General features: G+C 39.5%; 1 protein-coding gene across 2 annotated transcripts in view; it reads right to left on the bottom strand.

Annotated features, from left to right (window-relative positions):
• Window positions 1-23,918, bottom strand: part of LOC150088430 (pleckstrin homology domain-containing family H member 1-like) — a 227,776-nt gene that overhangs the window by 18,048 nt on the left and 185,810 nt on the right. For both annotated transcript variants that reach the window (XM_090369506.1, XM_090369507.1), the window contains one exon: window positions 14,044-14,127. In XM_090369506.1, coding sequence (XP_090225632.1) covers window positions 14,044-14,127 — 84 coding nt within the window. The remainder of the gene's footprint in view (window positions 1-14,043; window positions 14,128-23,918) is intronic.

The raw sequence follows: 23,918 nt of genomic DNA, 5'->3' as shown, positions 1-23,918 counted from the left end.
GTATTATCCATAATTCCTTTCATTAGTACGTTCCCATAGGTCGAATCCAGGTCCATTGTAACCCTAAAAAGGAGATTTATTGGCTATGGAAATATTTAGCTTTACTTATGAGATCTTCATATGGCCATTCCATAGAGAAACTTCGGATGGTACAAGGGACATTTATAGGGGTTGTATAAGAATTACCAAAAAGGTCACATTACACAGTCGATACAAGATGCTCGAAAATATGGTTACATGACATCAGTACAGCTTAAGGACTCCTTCAACGGCTGAACAGTCCTGACAGCGGAACCATACTGATGGGTGTCTAAGTTTCTGTGGCAACGAATCCCATTCTTCCACCAGTGCTCACCAAGTGACCGAGGAGTTGGCTATCGCCGTGCAATGCGATGCCCAAGTGCATCCCACACTTGTTCGATCAGATTTAAGTCTGGTATCTTGCTGGATATCCTCAGTTTCAAGATATTCCTCCACCACTTGAGCTCTATGTGCAGTGGCTTTATTGTGCATGAAAAGGAAAGCTGGGCCAACCGCACCCCTAGAAAGTGGCACGTAGTGTTCGAGGATCTCTTCTTGGTACCTTTGCGCAGTTACGGTACCTCCTATCAAAAACATGGAGGGGGAGTGACCGGTGATCATTATTCCGCCCATTCGAAAACACCGCCTCCACCCTAAGTGTCCCTTTCTCTGATGTTTTTATTATCTTTGTCTCCTAGGAAGACACCCAGTTACAACCATTGACTAGTACTTATTATCAGAATTATACAATACATTAATAACTTGTAATCTGCTTAAGACTTACTTAATAAATAAACGAATAAAATTTTATACTGCTATGTTTAAAGCATAACATCACCATATTTACATTAGCACGGATATTCGCAGCAGAACAGAATACAATATAATACAGAGTAGAAGCGTAAAAAGTTCATTTTTACTGTTTTCAGCACTCTGTTTCTTCTGTGGGAGTACAGTTGAGTACGTAAGACATATCCAGAAGAGTGTTTCCAGATGAGGTAGGGATTCCTGTCAACTACTGTATGGAGGTTCTTAGTGCTGTTTATTTTTCTTACATTTGTATCTGCAGGTAGCAGTTTTCGAGAACTTCTTTTCTGTATGTTTTGCTTATGCAGAGTTTTTTTCAGGGTTTATATTTAGGGTATTAAACAACTTTAGACTGTTTGCTGGAAAGAATCTTCCCAGACTGTCCAACTGCGTAAATGCGGGCTTCAGTTGCGGTTCCTTATCTGCAACTCGTCTTTGTTTTTCTCCGGGTGTTACTATCCAGTCTCGGGCGTTTGGTGGATCGAGCCGTCCCGTTAAGATTTGAGCAAGTGTCATTATATTCTTTGTAGTGATCGTTTGTCTCCAGGGTGTGACTTCTAAATTGGGGTATAGAGCTCTTGAGATGGTAAAAGATGGTAAATTCTGTTTAGGCATTTCAAGAGCCAGTAATCTATTCCTAGAAAAGCATTGATAGTGCTATCAGGAGCTGAAGACTAGATTTGTGACGCGTATAGAGGAATAAGGATTCTATTAATATACTGAATCATTTAATTAGGGTTTCTAATACCGGTGCGCTCCTGCTTGGTTGTCCAGAGCGCCGCGTATATTTTCCTACGGATGTAAACATAGTCCGGAAGGAAGTTCAGTCCTTCGTCCCACTTGAGTCCAAGATCAAAATGTGATTGAACCTTTTGGACAAGGATGTCGTTCACGTATATTGTTATTTCGTTTGGATTTATTTTATTTGTGAAAGTCATTTGTGTGGTCTTGTATTCATTTAAGTGTAGCCCGACAGAGTCGAGGTATTTTTGTAGTTCTTTTATTTTGGTGTTAGCCACTTTGTTGCAGTAGTTGGCAGATTTCTGGTCTTCTGAGGTAAAAAAAAATTTCATATCGTCTGCATATATATGATGAATTGCTTCCTGTTTTCAGCTAAGAAGGGTTCGAGGGCTATGGCAAAGAGTATACCGGACAATACGCCGCCTTGTGGGACTCCTTTATCGACTTGGTGCGTAGCGCCCATATTCCCTCTGCGCAGAAGAGTGTTCGCTAAAAAATGGAGGACATTTCCTGTAATAAGGAAATAGTCACTCAGAATAACTATTAGAGCTGGGATGGATATGTTGTTGAATGTGGCTGCTACATCTAGAAAAACAACATCCAGTTGCCACTTGTTATTTAGCGCTTGCTGGATCAGTAGTGTTCCCATGAGGTTGGTGATGGTCGATCTCTGAAAAAGTACTGAGTGCAGTTATTCTGGTCTATGTTTAAAGCAATGTTGGATGATGATGTCCAGGATTGTGTTTTCGAAGATTTTTTTGTGAAGTGCATCCAACAGCAATTGGTCTGAAGTCTTTTACAGATTTAGGGTTTTTTAATTTTGGGAATAGGTTTTACGTAATAGCTTTTCCACAGCTTCGGGAAATCCTCTCGCACCATTATTCTCTGAAATAGATGTAATAATATATCGATGATGAAACAGCTACAGATTTTAATCATAAAAAGTGGGAATTTGTCTGGCCCGATTGTTGCTTTATTTGGGAGACTGTTGATTGCTCTTTTTAAGTGGTCTCTGCTAATACTGATTTCCTTCAATTCTTCGTTGATAGTTTCTTTAATCTTCTTGATTACATCCTGCATCCTGTTAAAAGAGGGATGGTACCGCATTCCTCGTTGTCTCCAGATGATATAACGTCTAGAATCTGTTTGTAGGCTAAGATGGGACTCAGAGAAGATAACTGTACCCCATTGGTCAGGGTTCCAAGTGCGTGGCACCAGTTTCGACGAGCTCTGCGGTGGTTTGGGATTAATGGGAAACAAACCACTGACTCTCTTCCATAGAGTCCATTTGAATTGGGCTTTCTTGACACAGTCCGGTTGGAAAAGTTTTCACCTGTGGCCGTAGCAACCTCAAGAGACAATTGATGACAGGCCATCATAAGGGTTCCGTCTTGCTGTTAGAGCCAGATAGCGGTCTGTTCTGGTTTACCTAGCCCTCGGGCGACCTTGGCAAGCTCTTTTGTGATGGGTCCTGTCTGCTGAAACTGCTTCCATAGTGTCGACACGACACTGCGTGATACATTAAGCCAACGTGTTCCCTCCGCCCGCGACTGCCCGGCTTCAAGTCTTCCAACAGTCCCCATTTCAAAGAATCACCTAAACAACGATGACTTGCCATCCTGAGTATTGGAGATGTATCTGTCCCACTGAGCAATCCGAAAAACAGGAATGAAGGGATGCTGTAGTAAACCCATGTTTTTATAGTCATGAATAATTTGCATAATGTGCGGCTCTGTAAGGTGTTAGATCGATTTCTATCGGATACTCGAAATTTAAATGCTAGGATGCCTATTATATGAAATATTCCCCTTCGGCGAGACTGTTCGCAATAAAATATTCATGAAAAACATTTTGTTCTCTTAATTTTGTCGAGCAGTGTATATAATTTCTTGGAATTAAACAGAGGCAAAGCAGTAATGCAATCAGCTCTAGCTGGGTCACAGCTAATATCACTAATTTTTACAACCGAAATTTATAATTCTCTTACCAGTATTAGTGGCACTTCTTCATGTGCTGAAAACCGATCTTCAATTCCTCCAGCTAGTCATCAGCTGTATCGTCAGTTCTCAGTGCAGCAAATATACAAATATACAAAATTTTTATTGGCAGTAGCATCTAAACTTGAGATGCAACCACGAACGAGCAATCCTGAAACTTATGATTAATAGAAATCACAGAAGAGACAAAAGACAATTGGAGCAAATTGTTCCACATAATATTTCGATATATATAATTTCGTTTCAGGCAAGGGGTTGAGTTAATCCATTGTCAATGATCTGTTTATTTTCTAATACTTAAACGACATATGGAAATTCAAATCAAAATGTAAAGAAGTTTTTCATCCCAACCCATCTTCGGTACTAGAGGTCCCAACATCCACTCCTGTTTGCAATTACAATAAAAAGCTTAAGTACGTCCAGAATTCAGAAGTCAATAACCATATTCTCGTTTTTTAACTAGTTGGAATGATAATACTGTGGGGGATTACCTTATAAATGCATGAAATTCCACCGAAGAAGTTGGCATTCGGTAATTGGAATCCGAACTTTTTTTATTATCAATATTAGAATTTTAACTACGCTCGCTCCAAGAAGAAATCGCTCATCTTGAGAATTGCAGTCGTCCGAGTAGAATTCGAAAGTCGCCTTAGATATGCGTAAATATGTGCCACCCCCTTTGGGTTCATCACCGCCGGCTGTATATAGTTATAACTACGTTTATTTATTAACATTTACAATTATATACTTCTGTAAAGTGTGAATATTTGCAATAATCTACCTACAGGACTTTTATTATTATTGGGCCACGCTGTTGGGGGTGGGGGAGACCCTACCTAAACGGCTGCCACAGAGGAAAAACGGATTCTACATTTTATAGGCAGCATCTTCCTGGCAGATAATTGTTATAAACGACCCGGGGAGTTTTTATGTAGATGACGTGATAGCAATCTACGGAATGGAGAATCTAAGATGGCGTCAACCCCTCCCGTCGCTTAAACTGCAGAATCACTCATCGACCCCAAGCAGCTTTCATGATTCACCAATTTCCACCAGTATTCAACAGGGCATCCCCTCTATTAGCATTATGCCTTCTCTTTCCATCCGTCTTTTAGCACGCGCATTAAACTGACACAGCCCGAGAGTCTTCCAAACTTCCGGTCTGCTCGCGCTTTAGCTTGGTATCGAATCGCCGGATTCTGGCCATCATTGGTCACTTGATATGAATAGTTGTAGCTATTTTAGTTTTGCCACGTTGATATATATTGCGCGTAAGTGGTCAGGTGTTATTTATAACACTTCCCATCCTGGTAAACCCCCTCCCTCTCCCCACATTTGACCCGAACTTAATCATAGTTTATATTTCCCAGCTGTTTGGCTTCGCTTTTATCCCTTCTCAGATGACTCATGATGCTTCTAGGGAAAAAAAACCATTAAGAGTCTACTTCACAACTATATTAATCAACAATTAGTTCCTTGTTTAAATAGTTATCTTTATTTTGAACAACAAAAACAAAACAAAACATAATTGTACCGTGAGCAGACGAAACATATAACCTCGTAACCAGCTGTTCTATACTTTCGTTTCAGAAGTACACCAATTACGTTTTGAGACTAAATCGAGGACGGGTAACAATTTTCCCATTTCAAAGAAAAAAAAGATTGATTAAGCAAGATTTAAACTTAGGAATTTACCAGTAAACGGTTTTACTTAGTCCAGTTTTAACATAAATTCAAAAATTTCATTCCAAATATGACAAACGTCCACGTTGAAGAATAAATATACAAAAAAGAGTGATTAATCGTGGTTCCTTTTAATTGAAGCACATTTTTAAGTTTATGTTAATTTAATGCGCATTTTTTTTATTCCCGAAACACCGCCACCTACCGGGTTACAAAGAAACTACAGAGGTTTGTTAAAGGGAACTTTAAGAATACTGCTGAAATTTAATTATTTTTTTTTCTGCAGATGTCATCTTGCTTTAGACAGAATGAATATGTCTGCCACAGGCTCTTATTCCACCCCTTCTCTCTCTCTCTCTCTCTCTCTCTCTTTCCCTCTCATCTGTCTCTCACTTCACGTTACCCCCCCTACTTAACATCTAGCTTCAGATACACTGAGGAAAAGCGATAACTTCACAATCATCATTTATCATTCCACCCCCTTCCCCCAAACTTCCCAACCTAGAAATGTCTAAAGCTTCGGCATTGATAAGACTTTATTTCTATCATGAATTAGCAGCAAAGATCAGTAGCAAAATCGAAGGTACAGGGACTGTCATCTCTGGATCGGGACATCGACACCAGGCATTCCAATTTAACATACACGCATCCGAGGTATCAAAGGCACCTGCAGGATCTGTCACAGCTGGAATCATTAATCACCTAACCAGTGGTGCAAAATTACGCTGCATTAAGTCACACACGCACACAGAGAGAGAGAGAGAGAGAGAGAGAGCGCAAGAGCCCGGATGCAGAGACATTTGACAGCGAAGAAAAAGAAATGATCACAAACACACACTGGAATCCGTTTACATTTCCGACTATCGACACCAGTTTTTTCCTTTTGATTCAACAGCAATGTTTGTCTACATTTGCGCCGTCTGCACGTCCTTTTTTTTGGGTTTAAATTTCATAAATTCGTTAAAGAATTCTTTGGTGAACAACGAAGTTCATCAGCAACTGGTAAAACGCGAATACGCTGCACTTAGATTCCGCAAACACCATCCCTTTCCCCCCTTCTTTCATTCAAAGTCGTCGGGGAATCCGTTCAATGTCTAACAACGCCCACCCGCTTGTTTATATAAAGAGATTTCCCGTGGTTGTTCTTTAGGAACTTGGGCTTCGTACAAACAGTGAATCCTTACAAATGCAGACTTGGTTAACCATTTCGGAGTAAGCTACTCCACTATTTGCAGAAGCAGCATCAGAAACTAATTTGATGAACCAACAGGTCGACGTATTCTCAAACACAGTGACGCTTTGTACATCTTGACTTCCTTATTTTGTTCTGGTGGTGGTGGGGGGGGGAAAGGTTATCGCAAATGGCGCCATCTGTTATCAAAAGGAAGAACATGATTATGGTACAATGATTATTTTGTTGTTTATCGTGGAAATCTCGGAAGAAATAAATCCAATTCGTTGAAATAATTAATCATAATCTTGCAGTTATGATGAATATTTCTTTGAATAGCGTCAAAGTTTAGTTTGAGTTTCTCATTTCAATCATGAAAGACATTTGGAGATTGTTTTTGGACATCGCATATATCTTTCCACTCGATTTCTCGTTATCTGGCAACAGTGTCTTCATTTCTGAAGGTTAGCGATTTGCCTTCAGTACACGGGGTATACAGGGAAGTGGGGTATGTGCCCGAAATCGTGCAGGACGAGGTTCGGTTCTTGGGAGCTTTAATTAGAGAGGAACTGGAGGGGAAAGTTGGGACTATTGCTGTTTGTCCTTCAGTAGGATTGATCTTTAGAGGTGGGGGAAACGCAGCCATCGGGAAAATCCCAACCAAGGACGGGCTTCTCCAATCCGCATCCCCAACATCAATTGTAGGACCAGACTTGGTCCTGGGCTCCCTATTCGTAGCCATAAGTATCAGAGAGGAATTGAAGAGGAAAGGTGGGATTGGCGCTGTTTGTCCTTGAGTAGAGTCGATCTTGAGAGTTGTGGAAGATGCAGCCATCGGGAAAATCCGAACCAAGGGCGGGCTTCTCCAATACGCTTCCCCAACATTAATGTAGGACCGGACTTTGTCCTGAGGCTCCTTATTCGTGGTCATAAGTATCAGTTGTCTGTTGCTACTGTGTACGAATATTAAAATTGCACGGCGTATCAGGAAGAAATCCTACGACCTAGGATTATACATATAAATGAATCTGCAAGAAATACATCCTCGAAAATTGAATTTAAAATGGCGAAAGAAGCTAGATAAAGGTCGTACAGTCTGCTACCATTTGACGAGTCCTATTTCACAACTAAATGCACCAGATTGTCTCGCAGATAAAAATCGATAGGCTTCATTAGGATCTCGTGCTGTTTTCCTATCAAGGTACACTTCAATCCACGAAATATGGAGTTGGGGTTGTAGCTTTAACCTTTTCGTGTCGAAATCGTTTTATAGGAAACACACAACGTAGGCTCCAGTCAAAAGGAGAGAGAGAATAGTGACGTTATTGTAAAATGCAACGATGAGGTATGGCGAATCTGTAATTAGGGACGGTTAAGTTATGTATTATTAATGGTAGATACCCCTTCATCCCTGCGAACAGAAGTTACGCCTAGCCGCTGGAGAGAATAATTACCGTAGTCCATCAGAAAATCCTCCAGCCCAATATTCACATCACGTATTGCAACATATATTTAGTACACCAGCTCACTGTAGCAAGTGCTGGCGAATTAAGCGTGCAGAGATGTTTTCAACGTGTCCTCTGGTTTGTTGTTGCTCTGTACTTCACTGGAGTTAGATCCGGTTGTTTTTTTTAAATTTTATTATAAGAGTTTAGAAAGTAGCAAAATGCCACGCAACTTTGAAGTATGTAAATAGAATGTCAAGCAAGGTTAATTTAAAGATATTGGTTATAAAAATAAGAGAAGGCTTGGATTTGTAAATCTTTGATGTATTGATATATGCATTGCGGTCTCATGGTTATTTTGGAATCTTTTACTCAATCAGTTTAACCTCGTGTGTTGTTTCATGCTGATTGGCGTTGTCTGCTCATCTAGTTAAGGTTGTTTCTTTCCTTTTCATTTAGACAGGGCCGGTGCTAGAATTAAGGGATCATGGGTTGGAGGAATGATGGTGGGAAGAGGACACCAAAGAGGTTTTGAAGGTTTAGGGGAGTCGCACTTTGTTGGAACTTGGTCTATTTATAATCCTGGGCCTAGGTGCATCCTGCTGAAGCACTGATCCTACTCTCGTGGGGTAGCACAGTTGGTAGAATCGCCGTCCTCCCACAGAGAGACTGAGAGAATAGTGGAAAAGACCCGAGTTCGAGTACCGGTGATGGCGTGAGGAGTTTTCATTGGATTTTTTCACAAATAGCTGAGTTAATCGGTGTCAGGCGAGGACAGCATGGATTTTTCTCCTGGAAACTCGGGTTTTTCGTCCAGCAAACAGAACATTGACCACAGAACACACCCATTTACAGACAATATACACGGAACAATATGGCCTTAGTTGCCGATGCTCGTAAAACGCTATTACAACAAAAACATTGGCCCTGCATTTAGGTTTCGAACTGAGCAAACAGAATTCGCTAAAATCTGGAGAATAAAGTGGGCGAACATTTTTTGCCAAAAATCTTATACGAAAGGACAATTTGCGCTAACATATTGTCATGGTGGAGCACTCAGTTCATTCAGTCAACGATCTCTCATTTGGAGTAAAAAAACAAAACGAGTTCCATTGTTTTTTGTTTTGATATGCAAGCGTTCTTTATTTTCTCGACTGGGCAGTTTTTCACTACAACATTTTGTGGTTTGGGTCCTCCTAAAACATCCAGTAAAACGAGTATTGTGGATGCACGATGGAACATGTTTCTATAGGCAACACTTCAAAGTCACTTTGCATCAGACGCACTCTGAAATCTTTTTTTTTTTTAATAAAGTCTCAGTCCTTTCATGGTCCTCAAATTACCCAAGAAGAGTGGTGTAATATTTTCTGACTCCAAAAGATAGATTTCTCCCGGGAACCCCTTCTTTCGGACTCAGAAAATATAGTTACTAGCCTTTAAAAGGTACCGCAAATACTTTTGGAATTGCCTTGTTTATAAACTTCTCGACTGTGAGTTCTCTAAACTAGGGTAGAACAGATAATTAACAACCGAAGCAATGCGCAATTAATTAAACTGGACATTGGCAAGATGCCAACAGAGCGCTTATGTATCGGACACAGTAGCCGGTTACCTACGACCTCAGAGAAAACAGAAAGCCCGAAGAGTGACACCACAATCCCAGTGTAAAAGGCGATAAAAATCAATAAACAATTATAGGCAACAGGAAGAAAGAGAAGCTGGAAAAATTCCGACAGATGTGTTTTTCGATCGCCGACTGGGAGGACTAGAACACGAACAGCGTCTGTCTTTTGTACCGAAGACTACTTGGCTAAATTGTGCGCAGTCCCGACTGCTGAAGGTTCTGCTACAGAGACGGTCCTGAAGTGTCAAGAAAGCCTTCGAAGTGACAGAAATACGAAGGACTCTTATAACAATATGTGCGCTGGGAGAGAATTGTCCAGTGCTGAAGACATTACGAGATTGTTTGAATGACTTTTGTAGTTTCTGTCCCACATTTTTTGCTTAATTAAAATAACCCTTGAGCGTCTCGCTGTGAAGGGTTGTTCTACTTACCCTTTTTGTATAATAAAGATTTCTTTATTTACTTACCAAAGCTATTTTGGACCAAAGATGCTACGCTATAAAAATAACCAAGAAGTTGAACATGTGCAAACATTGATTATTGAATTTCTCTTTGTTAAAACCAGCAATAATTAACCATGGTTCACTCCCACCCTTCTTTCATAGCCTTGTTCCATTGCATTACATTCTTTGTCCAAAGCCTTCCCCAAATTTTTCATTAAGCTCAACTGTTACGGAGGAAGAAGCACAAACTGGGGATCCACCAGTGACACGATGTTTGACATTATTTTCCCAAGAAGGAACTCTTCTCGTCCGGGCCAGCCCTTGAAAACGCATTGCTCTTCTGTTGAGTGACAAATCCACAAGTAGAGGAAACAGCAACGCATGGTAAATCCCACTTTACAGTCCAAGTAAAAGCAGTGATCTTAAAATCTCTACATGATTTGCATTAATATCTGGGATATACTTTGCAGATTTCGCTGCAACAAAGTGGGCAAGGGGTGATGAAGGTTTTGTTTTCATTATATAATAAAACTTCCTTTGACTTTGCTTCAGATGAATCAATGAACATCCTCGATTCTTCTGTTTCTTTTCATATTCTTTCTCCATTCCGTTCACATATAGGCACACGTAAAGGGAATTATGTACACCATAAAAACGGATATTTTTGTATATCAGCAAGCAAATCCAAACTCTCTTTGGAAGATTTTTCACGTAGTAAGCCATTAGTCACACTTAGTTCAATTAAGTGTGACTTCTAGGGATGATACTAAAAGTTATGTGAAAAGTTGTCTTTCTCTGCAAAAGACCTCTGTGCCCTTTAACAATAATACCAAACTAATCGTTGGGTCCTTGAAGCTTCTGGTTTCTCCTTGCTGACGCTATGATATTTTCGCTGGTTCTCTCCGACTCTGATGACTTGGATCTTCCATTGTGTTCTTGTCTTCTTAATTGGGAATTGGAAGTTCTTTCCAATTAGGTGATGATACAGGAGTTAGACAATCTCCATGTGGAATGTGACTTGAGTTAGTCTGTCTCGGGCGCGGTAGCATGGTTTTTTTTCTCCCGTAAACTGGAGTTTTTCGAAAATCGACCACAACACACAATTTGAGCACAGATTCAGAACACGTTCAGACATGTCTGGTTTATACTGCCTCCGACAACAAGCCATGATATAATCAATGATCTTATAGTCATCATCCAATCGTCATGAAGATAACCACATGACGTCATTACGATTTTCTTCTGCGGTAGTATAAACCAGGCTTATCTAAATATGTCCAGTACGTGCCATATTCTACTGGCTAATGTTATCGCTTAAAAAACTGAAAGTTCTTTTTTTGCCCTGATTTCCATTATCTTGTTTCCAGGGGGAATGAAAACAAGGTGCGGGCTTGACTGTATTGCTTTCTTAGATAATGAAAGTTCGCTCTCCAATCTTCTCAATTGATCTGCAATCTCTGCTCAACTGCTCTTAATCTTTTTCTGTTCACTTTCCTGCCTGTTGCTTTTGCCCTCCCTTAAGGGAATATCTGACCTAATCGAATGTTTTCATGATTGACGTTTCAGCAGCCAGGGACTTATTGCTTGCTTGTTGTCCCTTGAAGCAAATATGTTGCCTTTGTGACCTGGTCCATAGGTATAAGGAGAACGCGTACCTGCACAAGTAACTGTGGTCAATCTAAAATATTTCAGAGAGGAAGTGAGTTTGCCAGTCACTTATTCAATTAAGGATACTCAAAGAAAGCTCGTTAAAAGACGCTGACAAGTAAAAGGATGAGTAATTCTAGGGATTCGTTTTTGATTCTAGTCAGAAAGAACATGCCATTGTAAAAAATGATTTAGTTCTCTAAAAATAAACAAAACTTCAGGGAAGCGAAAAATAGTTGATTTTATGCACGACATTCAACAGAATCGGGTTTTTTTTTTTGTGCCACGGAGTTAAATGGATCAATCTGTAGTGTTTGAGCAGCAGCAGCAGTCAGTTTAAATGACTGGTTTTGTGTATTGACATGCGCCGATGAACTATGTTGGAGAACATTATTTCAATATTCTTTCTCTTTGAGAACTAGAAATCAAACATGAAGCGTAAAAATTTCATTCCTGGCTGATATTCATTCAAGCCAATCCATGACACAAGAACTTCATCAAAAGTGTCCAAACACGTGCTTTTGCGCAGTATCGCTATATTATTTATGCGTTGAGTGCCAGCTGCCCTGTTTGGGCATTCGGGCGGAGCTAAGATGGGGCTGGAAAAGGCTTATAAATAAAGAAATTTATTTATTTAGTGTACCAATGGGTTTTAGAGAGGTTCGTAGATTTATGCACGATTGGCAGTCCTACTATACAGCTAACTACAAACTCATGACAGCATTAGAATTCAAATAGTATCGATACGAACTCTGTTCATTTGGGTCCTATTGGAGTAGATCAAAGAGATGATTAAATCTTTGATTAAAGAGATCAAAAATAGCATTTCTGAAACTGGGATCCGTGAAGCCCTTGGGATGCACTGGAATGCACTGGTCTGGAAGTAACGCCGAAAATTGCTTTCAAATAATTAAAAACACCAAAAGAAAAATTTAAGCTTTAGCATTGGGATATCCATAAAGAATTTTTCAAGTTGAAAGGATCATTAAGTGTCAGTACCACTGCTAAAAAGAGAATTTATCTGTCCTGTTGCTAATCCTATTGACTTAATATGATTAGCAATTGGCTAGCCTCAGATTGGGGAGGAAATTCTCTGAGCAGTACATGCAAGCAAGCTGCTAGAACAACCCATAGGTTCTGTTAATGATATACAGGAACTTTGCAAGAAGGGATCTATGTCATTTTCTAAAATGAGGTACCCAAACCTCATTTTAAGGACACAGATCTCTTGGAAAAGGTGCAGAGGAGAGTAACAAGGTTAGTTAGGAACACAAAAGAATATTCTTCAGACTTTATCATGCATAAGACTTTAGGGACCTGGGGTGGTTGTGCAACTGAGGCAACTATAGACGAGATACATCATCCAAATGGATATCGCCAATCGATGGTTTGTAGAATCATGTTGGTGGAATTCAGTAGGCTAGTAACTTTTGATTTTTTAGGGCGTAGTGAATCTGGAAGAATTTTAAAATATTGGTGCAGGATCCTTTGCAGAAGTTCAAAGAGAGATTATGTGATTGTGTTGATCTAAACTATGGTGTAATAACATAATCAATTTAAAGGATTTGAAATTAATATCGCCAAATATTTTATAAAGTGAAGTTTAAATATTTTCTTCAATGTCGTTAGGTTATTTATCAGTGCATTCGACATACAAACACGGTTCAAATAATGTATCCTCCGCTCTCCTTTTGAGGATAAGGAAAGCAGAAAAATAGATCTCAGCGAAGCGACCCATTCAAAGATTGCATTTCTCTTACGAATATGTAATTTTTTGATATATTTCTTTCTGTATAGTAGTTTAAAAATGTTTTGCGAACCTCGGAAGAGATGTTCAGAGATAATACAAATGCCTCGTAGGCAAGATGGCAGCCTCGAGGTATGGGTTGGCCTGGCTTATCTTAAAGAGGAAAAGTAAACGCCTGACCAAGAATATCGGAATTGTGTAGACAGCCTCAAGCTAAGAATATTTCGAGAATGAACCCAAGCAGTACACGTGTTTAATTGCATATCTACTTTTAGTGGCTTCTATCTTTATGAACACGTAACTCAAAAGGTACATCAGTAGTTTTTTTATAAGTAAGGCGTGTTTAGAAATTCAATATATTGCTACGTATTACGCGGAGGTCATGTACCGCCGTAAATGTTCTTAATTAGGTCGCTCCTTGCCCTAGAACCAGTTGCCGAACCTCTTTGGAGATTAAAGAACACACCGAAGGGTCTGGTTAAAGAAATGTTCGTGATGACTCATGAAGAGGCAGCCAGACAGATGACGTACAGAACCGGAGAATGCGGTCCATATTTTAGATGCTTCTTTTTATGTTTTAGACATTCATATTCTAATTGGTTTCTTAAGAGGGGAGGGGTTACTATTGCTACTCATTCATGACTGCCTCTCGACAGAGACCCAAATTATTTCCTGCCAACTTATACAAAGTTCATGGCTTGAATAGCAATACGTTACCATTGTGACGTAATCTAGGAGGGTGACACTTTCTTCAGTAATGGCCAGCCACACAGTGGTCACATCAGAAGGCTTTAACTGGGTCTGTAAATAAACAAAAAGAGAATTTCAGAAATACATACTACTTCAGGAGAAAAAAAAATAGCAATTTGTTGTTGATATACAAACCGATGATGTGTCCTCGCTGATAGCGAAGTGGAGAGTGTCGTTGGGAAATAATTGCCATCATGAAAAGAGGAATTTTTATAGACTTTGGGTTGTACTTTTCTCCACTCCAGAATACTCGGAGATTTTCATCCAGCAAAGATATTCTGACTAGAATATATACAATTTATAAATACAGTTATTTAGGCCTGTAACTTTTATGGATTTTGCCATAAATGGTCGAATTTCGTTATTTAAAGGTGCGTTTGCAGTGTGGAATCGCTCGAATCAACACCCTGAAGCGCATACGGTTTCCTTTCTCCAGCAAAATGGCACTTCAAAGGAAATGCGTGCAAAATATGAACAAAGTTTTAACGGTTAGGCTTTCCTGACTTTGCCCAAGTAGAGCAATCACAGCCGCTTGAAGACAAACACGAAAGCGAGATGCATTATGGGAGAAGCAATGAATGGACGCAACGCAATGTGGAGAAACGTTGATACGCAGTATAAACTCATTTTAATAATCATGCACGCAATTTAATCTATTAAGACAGGCGTGTCAAACAACGTACGTGTGCTACCCCTCTACCAATTTGTTTTAATTTTTTTTAAGTGAAATCCAGTCCGTATGCAACAACCATGAAAAAGGTGAAGCATAACATCGTTGGTAATACTAAGTTTTTTGCATATGAAACCTATTTCGGGATGTCTGTGGGTGATCAGGTCAAGTTGTGGGCATCACACTTATAATGTCATTTCTTCCAGGTCAGCATCGGAGGATGGTTTCGTGGTAGTCGTCCGTGAATACCTTTTGTTGCAGCTCGATTATGAAGAGGGTCCACAAACCATCGTTACGACTGCTACTTATTTTATGGTGGATAATAAAAGTTTAATAAATCTGCGGATTGAAAATGTGTAGTATATCCCAACATACCATCCTCTATTGCTCCACTACCCCACAGTGAAGACCTACCAATTCCAAATCCGCCTTCGAGAGAAGTCTTCAGAAATGGGTGACGAATCCGGCGAACAGGACAATTGGGATTAACCTCAGAAGCCCGTTCAAGTAAAGCGCCACATTTTCCCAATGAGCAAGAATTGGATAATTTAGTGGCGTAATTTGGTCTGACCAAATCCAGCGCAAAGCTCGTTTCAAAAATTGAAATTTACTGGGTCCCAGACTCCCAATTATAGAAATTTAGACGTTACTTATGCAAATTTTTATAGCGTCACAGAATCCTTGTGCTGTTGTCCAAAATCCAGAAGAGTGTCATCTTTCCTAGAAGTTGCATCTTTTAAAGAAGGCCAAGTACAAATCGGATATCTGTGGGTACTTCGACATGCTGGGATTCCTTCTGGATTTTCAGGGTGGTTTCACTAGTCTCCCTTGCTTTCTCTACCTCTGAGATGAGCAGTACATACAGGAGAAGAGATGGTTTGCCAGAATTGAGTTAAATAATCTCTAAATAAGGATAAGCATTCATTGTGTATATTATAAGGCTTATATGTAATTCAGTTACGTGTACACAGCTATTTTTTTGATGATTTCTGCCCACCAATCCATCCGATTTTTTTATAGTTCTTTCCCCTTTGCATTAAGCACATAATTGTTTCACAGTGAGGAAGTTTGCGTTTAAATATTCCTCTTCGCAGTTAGCACAAGAACGAAGTAGTTAATTAATTACTCGGTGACCTCAGAGTAGGCGATGGAGGGTATAAAATGGGATCAGGTAGGTGGACTGGAATTATAGAATCACCTTGAACATGAAAAAGGAAGCGTTCGTATGAGGAACAGTAGTGCCATCTGGTAGGAGAAAAACATTAGAAAATATTTTTGTTAGTAGTTGAGCAAGAGTTCCGATTTTGTTGTCTCAGCGAGATTTTATCCCTGGTACGCCGACCTATTGCATCACAAACAGATATTATCTTCCCTACATTTACACGAGCTCTCAAAAGTAATGGAAAGGGAGAAAATGGGTATTGATCAGCATTGACTGATAAACATGGAACCTTGGTGTAATGTCGCTGCTGTCCGTCACTCTTTGCTGACAGCTCATCCAGAATGGCACCCTGATGTTGACAGTGGTATAGATAAATTTCAAAGTTCACCAAAGCCAGAGAATTGGGTATTATCCTCTTTTATTCATAGTTCAATTCCTCGCCCACGGATGTTTTCAAAATAAACGCGGATTTAAGATATCTCGCTGCGTTTGTTTGTTTGTTTATTTATTTTTTATCCATTTTTAGATTCACCTTATATAAAAACACTTTTCAGACCAAGCTATTTTTAAATGTTCAACAGACGCTATTTATTTTGTTCCTTTGCGTAATATTGTTGTACCATTCTATGAATATCTCTTTCGATTCAATAATGAGGCACGTTTGCGTTCGCCATTGTTAAACTAACAATGCTGTCAGTATATCGAAGGTCTAGCAACAATTAAGCTGTCACTGAATTGAGATGGGTGAGCAGTAGGATCGAGCCGGTCTTAAAGGTTACGCGAGTGGATTACAGTTAAGGTTATAAGGTTAAGCTCTGATTACAAGTGGTGAAAGGAGGAGGGGGGGGGGGATGCTTTGAAAACGTCGAAAGCGAACGGAGTAGAGAAAAGAGCTCAGCAGGTTCATTGCATGACTCTCCGACAATGGTTTCTAAGTATTTAAGCCTTTACCAATCACCAACTAACAAGTTCTCAGGCTGGCCAAGGAAAAGCCAAGTGACTATCCCATCATCTGAGCTCTTTATTTCTCTAAGTATGTCTCTTTAAGAGACGTCGACAGTACATCAGCGATGCTGTCACCAACAGCTGCAACAGATAACGGATCATTGCATTCCCCATCTCAACCAGCACCGTTCCTATGGCAACCGTGTCTCCATCCGCTCCTGGGTAAACGTTGAAAGGTTTGTGCCGAAGTTCGTTCTAAGAACCAGTAAAAATGCATGTAGTGTGTGTCGGGGGGGGGGCAGAGAACGCATTGGATCCTCGCTCCTACTTCCAAGGATGCATATACAGCAAGGCGAATCTTTAGCATATAACGGTAGTTTTGATTTTTTTTTTTTCTATTTCAGTTCAGATCGGACGAAATAGATTTGAGTGCGAAGAATTCGGCGTCCCCCCCCCAGTTGAATTTATTTTAAGTTTTATTTTCTTCAGGATCAACTGCAAGGGTCTTTGGAGTATGGCATCGTATTTTCTCTTTTTGGGAAGACCATGGTTCATAATTAATCTTGACAGAAAGTGTCAAATACTTTACAGTTTCATAATTCTCTGCAGGATTCGTAATGTAGGCTATAGATCCGACGCGACAGCGTTCAGTTCGACTTAGAAAGTCGGGATGCAAGACGACCCAGCAATTCACGAGACGTATGGACGGGGTTTTGTTATTTATATACGAAAAATGACGATATCTGTAGCGCGTATCAGCTACCATTTCTAAAATTCATCACGTTCAGTACACAGACAATAATCAAATTTATGACCGGCCTTTCGAGCAAATAACTGTCTTGAGCCCATAAAATACAAGAAATGATTGATTGGCTAAAAAAGATTGCACGCGGGAAGGGCAGAAGGCAAGAATTTAGATTCAACGGTAGGTTCCTCATTTATCTCAAAACCAGTCACACACATGCGAATTGATCCAAAAGTGGAAAGTTTTCCACGCTAGATGGCGCTTCGCATCACGAAAAATTCCTTTTATTAATATTTTTTAAAGCTTCAGAATTAAAAGAACGAAACAATCATTTATATACGATATTAATGCAAATACAAGCCGCGAGATTGTTATTGTTAGTTTTAATGACGTATTCTACCACCAGTATAAATTTTTAATTCAAATTATATCAGATTAGTACTGTTTGAATTGTTTTTATTCGTATTTATAGTTTATATTCTGCAATTTAGGTTTAACTTTCAACGACTGCAGTTTCTATCGAGTGGCGCCATCTAGGAGCCTTCACCCGAACTGCAATTAATTTTAAAAATATTTTTTTTCCTCTTCATTTCTGGAATACACTCGATTTAATACGAAGTAATGTTATCAAAAATCAGGAGGGGTAAGTGGCCATCTATTTTAACGTCTGTGAATATCTGACAGAAACGCTCGGACTTTACGAGTATTTTAAAATACACGACTTGTAAAAAATAAATATTCCCGTATGACATAACTCCAGATCAGATGCTAGATTGTTATAAATCGTTATTTCTCTGATAATTACAGTTTATCAGTGAAGATAATGATTTAAAAGTGGAGGAATGGTTTGATAATTGTAGGTGCACTTATTCAACCATAATTTCTAGCGCTGGAATCATGCTTATTTAATGATTCAATGATGTCCATTGTAAGAGCTCATTTGCGTTGGTGACGATTTAAGTATAAATCATGCGTATTAAAGGAAGCATTAATGATTTGAATGTATCAAGGGTTGAATCTCTTTCGTTAGGCCAAAGTGGTGCAAGTCGTAGCAGGAGACAAAAGCAATTAATTGTACTTCTCTATAATTATCCGGCTTAGTCATTAGATAATGCGACGAGCCAGACGCGGTCATGTGACTACTGCTCTAAAGTCTTCCCCTTCTAATAACGCCAGTTCATTTGTCACTACGTCAGTCGTAGACCTTAATCCGGTCGGACGCCACAGTTTGCACGGTTTAGAGGCTCGGTGGTTGTCCTCCGTTCATTTTTTTTTGTTCTTTTACCCCTCCCCCCTCTCGAGTCGAAGCTCTGATTAGAAAACCGAGTTGGGAACAAAAGTGAATTAATTACGAAGTGGCTAATGTCTCTGTCGCATCATTTCCCCCTCTTCTTTCGCCCTACTGCCATCGTCAGGGAAGTGGAGTGCCGGCATGGCGTCCGTTTCTGAATGTTTGGGTGGAGGGAGAATTGGTATTAGTGAAGATTATTAAGGTTTCTGTAATGGAAAGAATCCAAAAACCAATAGCTTATTTAGCTTTTCTCCAATTGTTGGATTATTTGTAAATTTAGGCTCGTTACCATGCTATATAAGCCACTTGTATTCCAAGGCCAGTTTGTTCATTTGTGGGATGAAAAACATTCCGGGGAAGAGCAGGAATCGTTGGACTCTTCCCAATGTGACGGGTCTTCATCCCAGAAATGAACAAACTCATAAAAATTAAAACTTATTGACAGACCATTTGGGTTGAGTTGTTTGGAAAAGGAGAATGTGTAAGCCACTTGCATTCCAAGGCCGGTTTGTGCTTTTGTTGGATGGAAAACTTTCCGGGGAGGAGGAGGAAGAATCTTTGGACTTTTTCCAATGGGTTTACATCCCAGAAATGGAAAAACTCTTAAATATTAATGCCCAAATGAATAAACATTTCAGTTATATTAAATATGTCAAGAGAGTTACGATTAACATATAAGCCATCATGTTATTGGAAAGACAGTTCAGATTGTATCTTTAATTCATTTTATTTTAATGCCGATTAACTCATTGACAGACCATTTCGACTAGATTTGGGTTGAAAGGTGAATATGTAAATCTCTCGTGTTCCAAGGCCGGTTAATCCATTTGTGGGATGAAAAATCCTCTATGGAGGAAGAAGAAGAATCCTTGGAATTCTCTCAGCATCTTCAACCCACAAATGAACACTCTTAAAAATTAATGTCCAAACTAATAAATTCAGACTTCTAAACTTATCCCTGAACGTCGTTAAATGTACACATTGAAAAGTTTTCTTTTTTCAGGTTTATCTAAAACAGATGAGGAAGTTCGGTTTTAGGTGTGGTTGTATAAAAATCCACGAGGGCCCAACGGAAATTTTACTGTCGATGATCGCAACAAATCTTTACTCGAACTACAGTTGTACAGGGTCGCTAAGGACATCCCTCTCCGAAGAGAAAAGTGGCACTTGCTATTTCTGGCTCACCTTTCAGTTGAAGGCCATCTCGGTGCGCTTTCTGTCATTCTTCGCATAAAAATTACCCACAGTGCTAAGCGAACGTGGCAAGCAGTTTTCCGTATCCCAGTTGCCCTCGGTTTTCTTGGTGTTTCGCACGTCGTTAATTACCCTACGGAGGTTGTAAACTCTATCGAAGGGTTGTCTACAAAACACGGTCTAGACAGGTTGAAATACCTTGGGAGGAATAAATCCACACTTCCTTCCACGCTTTACCATCTCATTTAGCCGGAGTAGAGGATGCACGCGGATGTCAACACTAAAGATGGTGAAGACGCATGGGGGATGACTGTCATTATGATCAGCTATCAACGTCACTCCTGGGAGGGGCTCCAACAGTCGTAACGGTGGTACTTCTGCTGGCTGCTACCAGTGCGCTGTGGATTCTATGTAAAAGGGGGAACGGGGTGGGGGGTAGGCAAATAGACAGCGGATGGGACGCTCATTCAGACTTGTGATTGATGACATGTCTTTCAGAGTGGCGGTCCACACACTACAACACTTAGGACCACAGCACACATAAACGTCACGAGATATCTATGTCAGTTTTTTGCTGTAATAGATCAAAGACATTCAACACACAAGCGAAATGTCACTGACGCAGACAGTGGAAATGCGTTGTTCTGGTAGTCTCGGATATTTTCACGAGGCAGAACATTTCCCCCTCCCCCTTATACATCCATTTATTTTTGAATGTCCTTTGAGTTTAATATAGATATTTTTAAAGCTATTAAAAATCATATTTGTCAGTTATATTAGATTAATTTCCACTGACAGATAGGCACCAACAACTGCGATAAATATTGCTCGATAATCGATATTTAATACCAGACTATTACAAGCTTTTGTTTCATACAATCCTAAATTGAACATTGGCATTAACTCTTCAGGGATTTGGACCATTACTCTACAATTGACTGTTAATTGCAACACTGGATTTATGCATCCCACCGGAAAGAGTTGAATTAACGCAATAACTACAGTAGTGTACTTTATCTCGTGTATTCTGGAACCAAATCGCTAATTGCAGTTTCTGTGGCGCATGCGTAGGTTCTGCAGAATACTCGAAATTAACAGACGCTATTTATTGGCGCCTAATGGCCATAGCTGCCTACAAAGTGGCCTTAGAAGTCATAAAAACTTGAAATGGCCAGAGACAAGACACTAATGATCGCTTTAAGAAAAGGGAAGAAAATGATCGTGAAGAATTTCGAAGAAACTAAAAGATGAAGAAAAAAAAACTAGTGGAAAAGGTTACCTGGTTATTTGGGTTCACACGAACACCTACATGGAATTAAAGTAAGTGCTGCCACCTGGCAGATAAATATATAATGACTACATCGTTTTGCTGGTGTGACAACACCAGAGTAGAAAAGGCTCCATTTTTTTTTTATAGGTGAACGAGCCCCCGCGTCCATGTGACAGATGAGCGATGGAATAAATGACCTGTCTTCCGTTAACGACTTGATGCTACGGGTTCTGAAATGGACCGGTGGCGGGAATTGGGGGGGAGGGGTGTGGAGACGGAGGGAATCAGGAGAATGGACGAAGGAGAAAAATAGAAGAGATCCAGCGAGAGAGAGAGAGGTGGCGGCGGTCATTTCTGTGAGTCATCTTGTATTTGAGGAGGAACGCTATCAGTTTCACGGCTATTGATCAAGCTCGGGAAGTTGATGCGCCTGTGTGGACCGCACACACTCGAATCGACGACATCTGTTATAATAAACCGTATTTTGCTCCTTTCCCACGATAAATCACGTCGGAATTTTTGGAATACCATACATCAGTGACAACCCGCACCTATTGCTTCCATATCTTCCTCTTTCTTATTTCAACTACAGAAGAATTCTACCGACCACTTTTCTTAAGAATCCTGCGCACGAACCTCGCAAGAATAATCTGGACTTTAATGACATTTCGATGATAAAAAAAGTGTCTCTTTTATAACGAACCAATCACTGTAAGAGTTAATATCGACCAGATCCTGAAAGAATCATCAAGAAATGGTTCTTTGTTCCAGTGCATATTCTTACTTCTTGAAAAGTCGAAATGGAAATGACCCTGGATATATTTTCAGTGCTTTTAGGTGTTGACGGGATAAGCAGGGTCAAAGAAGAAATAATCAATAATGCAAATAAATTTTTTAAGATTTATTCGCATCTCTTTGTACTTTTACTCTTTGGTGTGATCAGAGTTCCAGTGCACATTAAACTAGCAATTTAAGCCCAAGTCTATGGTGCTAAGTGTGTCTTTGCTTCGTAAAATACTTCATGATGCCTTTTCATCATCTTTTAATGATGCCCTTACCTATATAATCTTCCACGAGCTTTCGCTCCTTCATTCTCTGGATGACGAGTATCAGGACTCGAATCTCCCGCGTCAGATCGTCATCGCTCCTAGAAACCTTGCATGGCGATCTTGAAGGTAATATTTCATTTTATTTGGTCTTTAAATAGAATTCCACGAACCTCTGTTCCAGTAGTCCTATTTGAGATAGGACAGTTTCATTTTTTCTGTACTTCAATACTAGAAGTATTGATAAACTTGTTGGTCATACAGAATCATGTCTTCAAGTGATTCAATGGTGTCTTTTAAACTCGCTAACTACCTGCGGTAGTTGCATTAATACTTGAGACTCTAAAGAGGGTGGAATGGTAACTTTCCATCCTCTTCCTCCTTGGTAAAACCTGATCCTTCGAGCGTTGTTTGTTATCCAACAACCATTATCGTTGCTGTTTGATATTCGGTGCTCCAATTTCCAATAAAGATGGCTCTAGTAGTTGTTAGATCAAACGATGAAAGGATAGATGTTATTACATTAAAACAACAAGGTTTTTTGTAACAGATTTGAATTTTACCGTGATAAGGTGAAAGTATCGGCAAACACTTGAACAAAGATGCATGTAGAAGAAAGGGGACTGTGTACGTTTTTCTTCAAGAAAATCGTTTGGGAAGAGACGAAAATGAAAGTAGTGATTAATAATCACTTGGGAAAGCAAACTTCTGGCTGTTTTTAACCCACTTTTCTTTTGCAAGGAATCCCTGAAGTTTTCTTTCCCCGAATATTTTTATTAACGACACACCACCATAGCAAATAGGGAAAAAAAACTCATTAATATGCTAATATGGCTAATGGTTATGGATATTAACGGAGAATTAGCCAAAGAAGAAGTGGTGGGTCTGTTAAGGGAACAGTTTCGTTGTCTGCCCCTATTCCCCATAGAGACTTCTCCTCCTCAATTCATTACAATAATTAAACATTCATATCTTTTTCTTGCGTTCATTCCAACTTCGCTGTGTTAAGTTTTTACTCCTATTGCATGTTTTCATGTTCTAATCACTCTACTTTATTAATTTTTATTGTTTTCTGTGAGCCTGGAGTCTCGAATAAGCAAATGAACGCGATGTTAATGGATTGACTAATTAAATAAAAACCGAATTAAAAATTTTTGCCCTCAAAAACAAAAAAGAAAAAAAGAAAAACAAAAACTAACGCGTACATTAAAAGAAATGAATAATGATTCGGTAGACCATTACGATTATGTTTTTATTTTACTTTTTGCTTTTTTTTTTCGGTCATCGCTTAGTTAGAAGGTGTTTGAAAGATTACAAACCACACGAAGGGGAGGAAAAAAAAACTAATTAAAGCATGAAAAGAGTCCTCAGTTTACATTTCTGACCTCTGGATATATAGAACAAACTTAAAAAGTACTGCAGGCAGCTTCTTAAACACTTAATTGAATCTGGAAGTAGAATTCAAAGGTGCTGTTTATGAAAAACATCTGTTTTACAATTGATTCGCATTTATTATATT

Source organism: Mastigoproctus giganteus, chromosome 3, assembly GCF_048544385.1.
Source record: "Mastigoproctus giganteus isolate SK-2022 chromosome 3, ASM4854438v1, whole genome shotgun sequence".
Classification (NCBI taxonomy): Eukaryota; Metazoa; Arthropoda; class Arachnida; order Uropygi; family Thelyphonidae; genus Mastigoproctus; species Mastigoproctus giganteus.
Note: the sequence above shows the minus strand (reverse complement) of the source record. Positions and strands in the feature narration are given on the sequence as shown.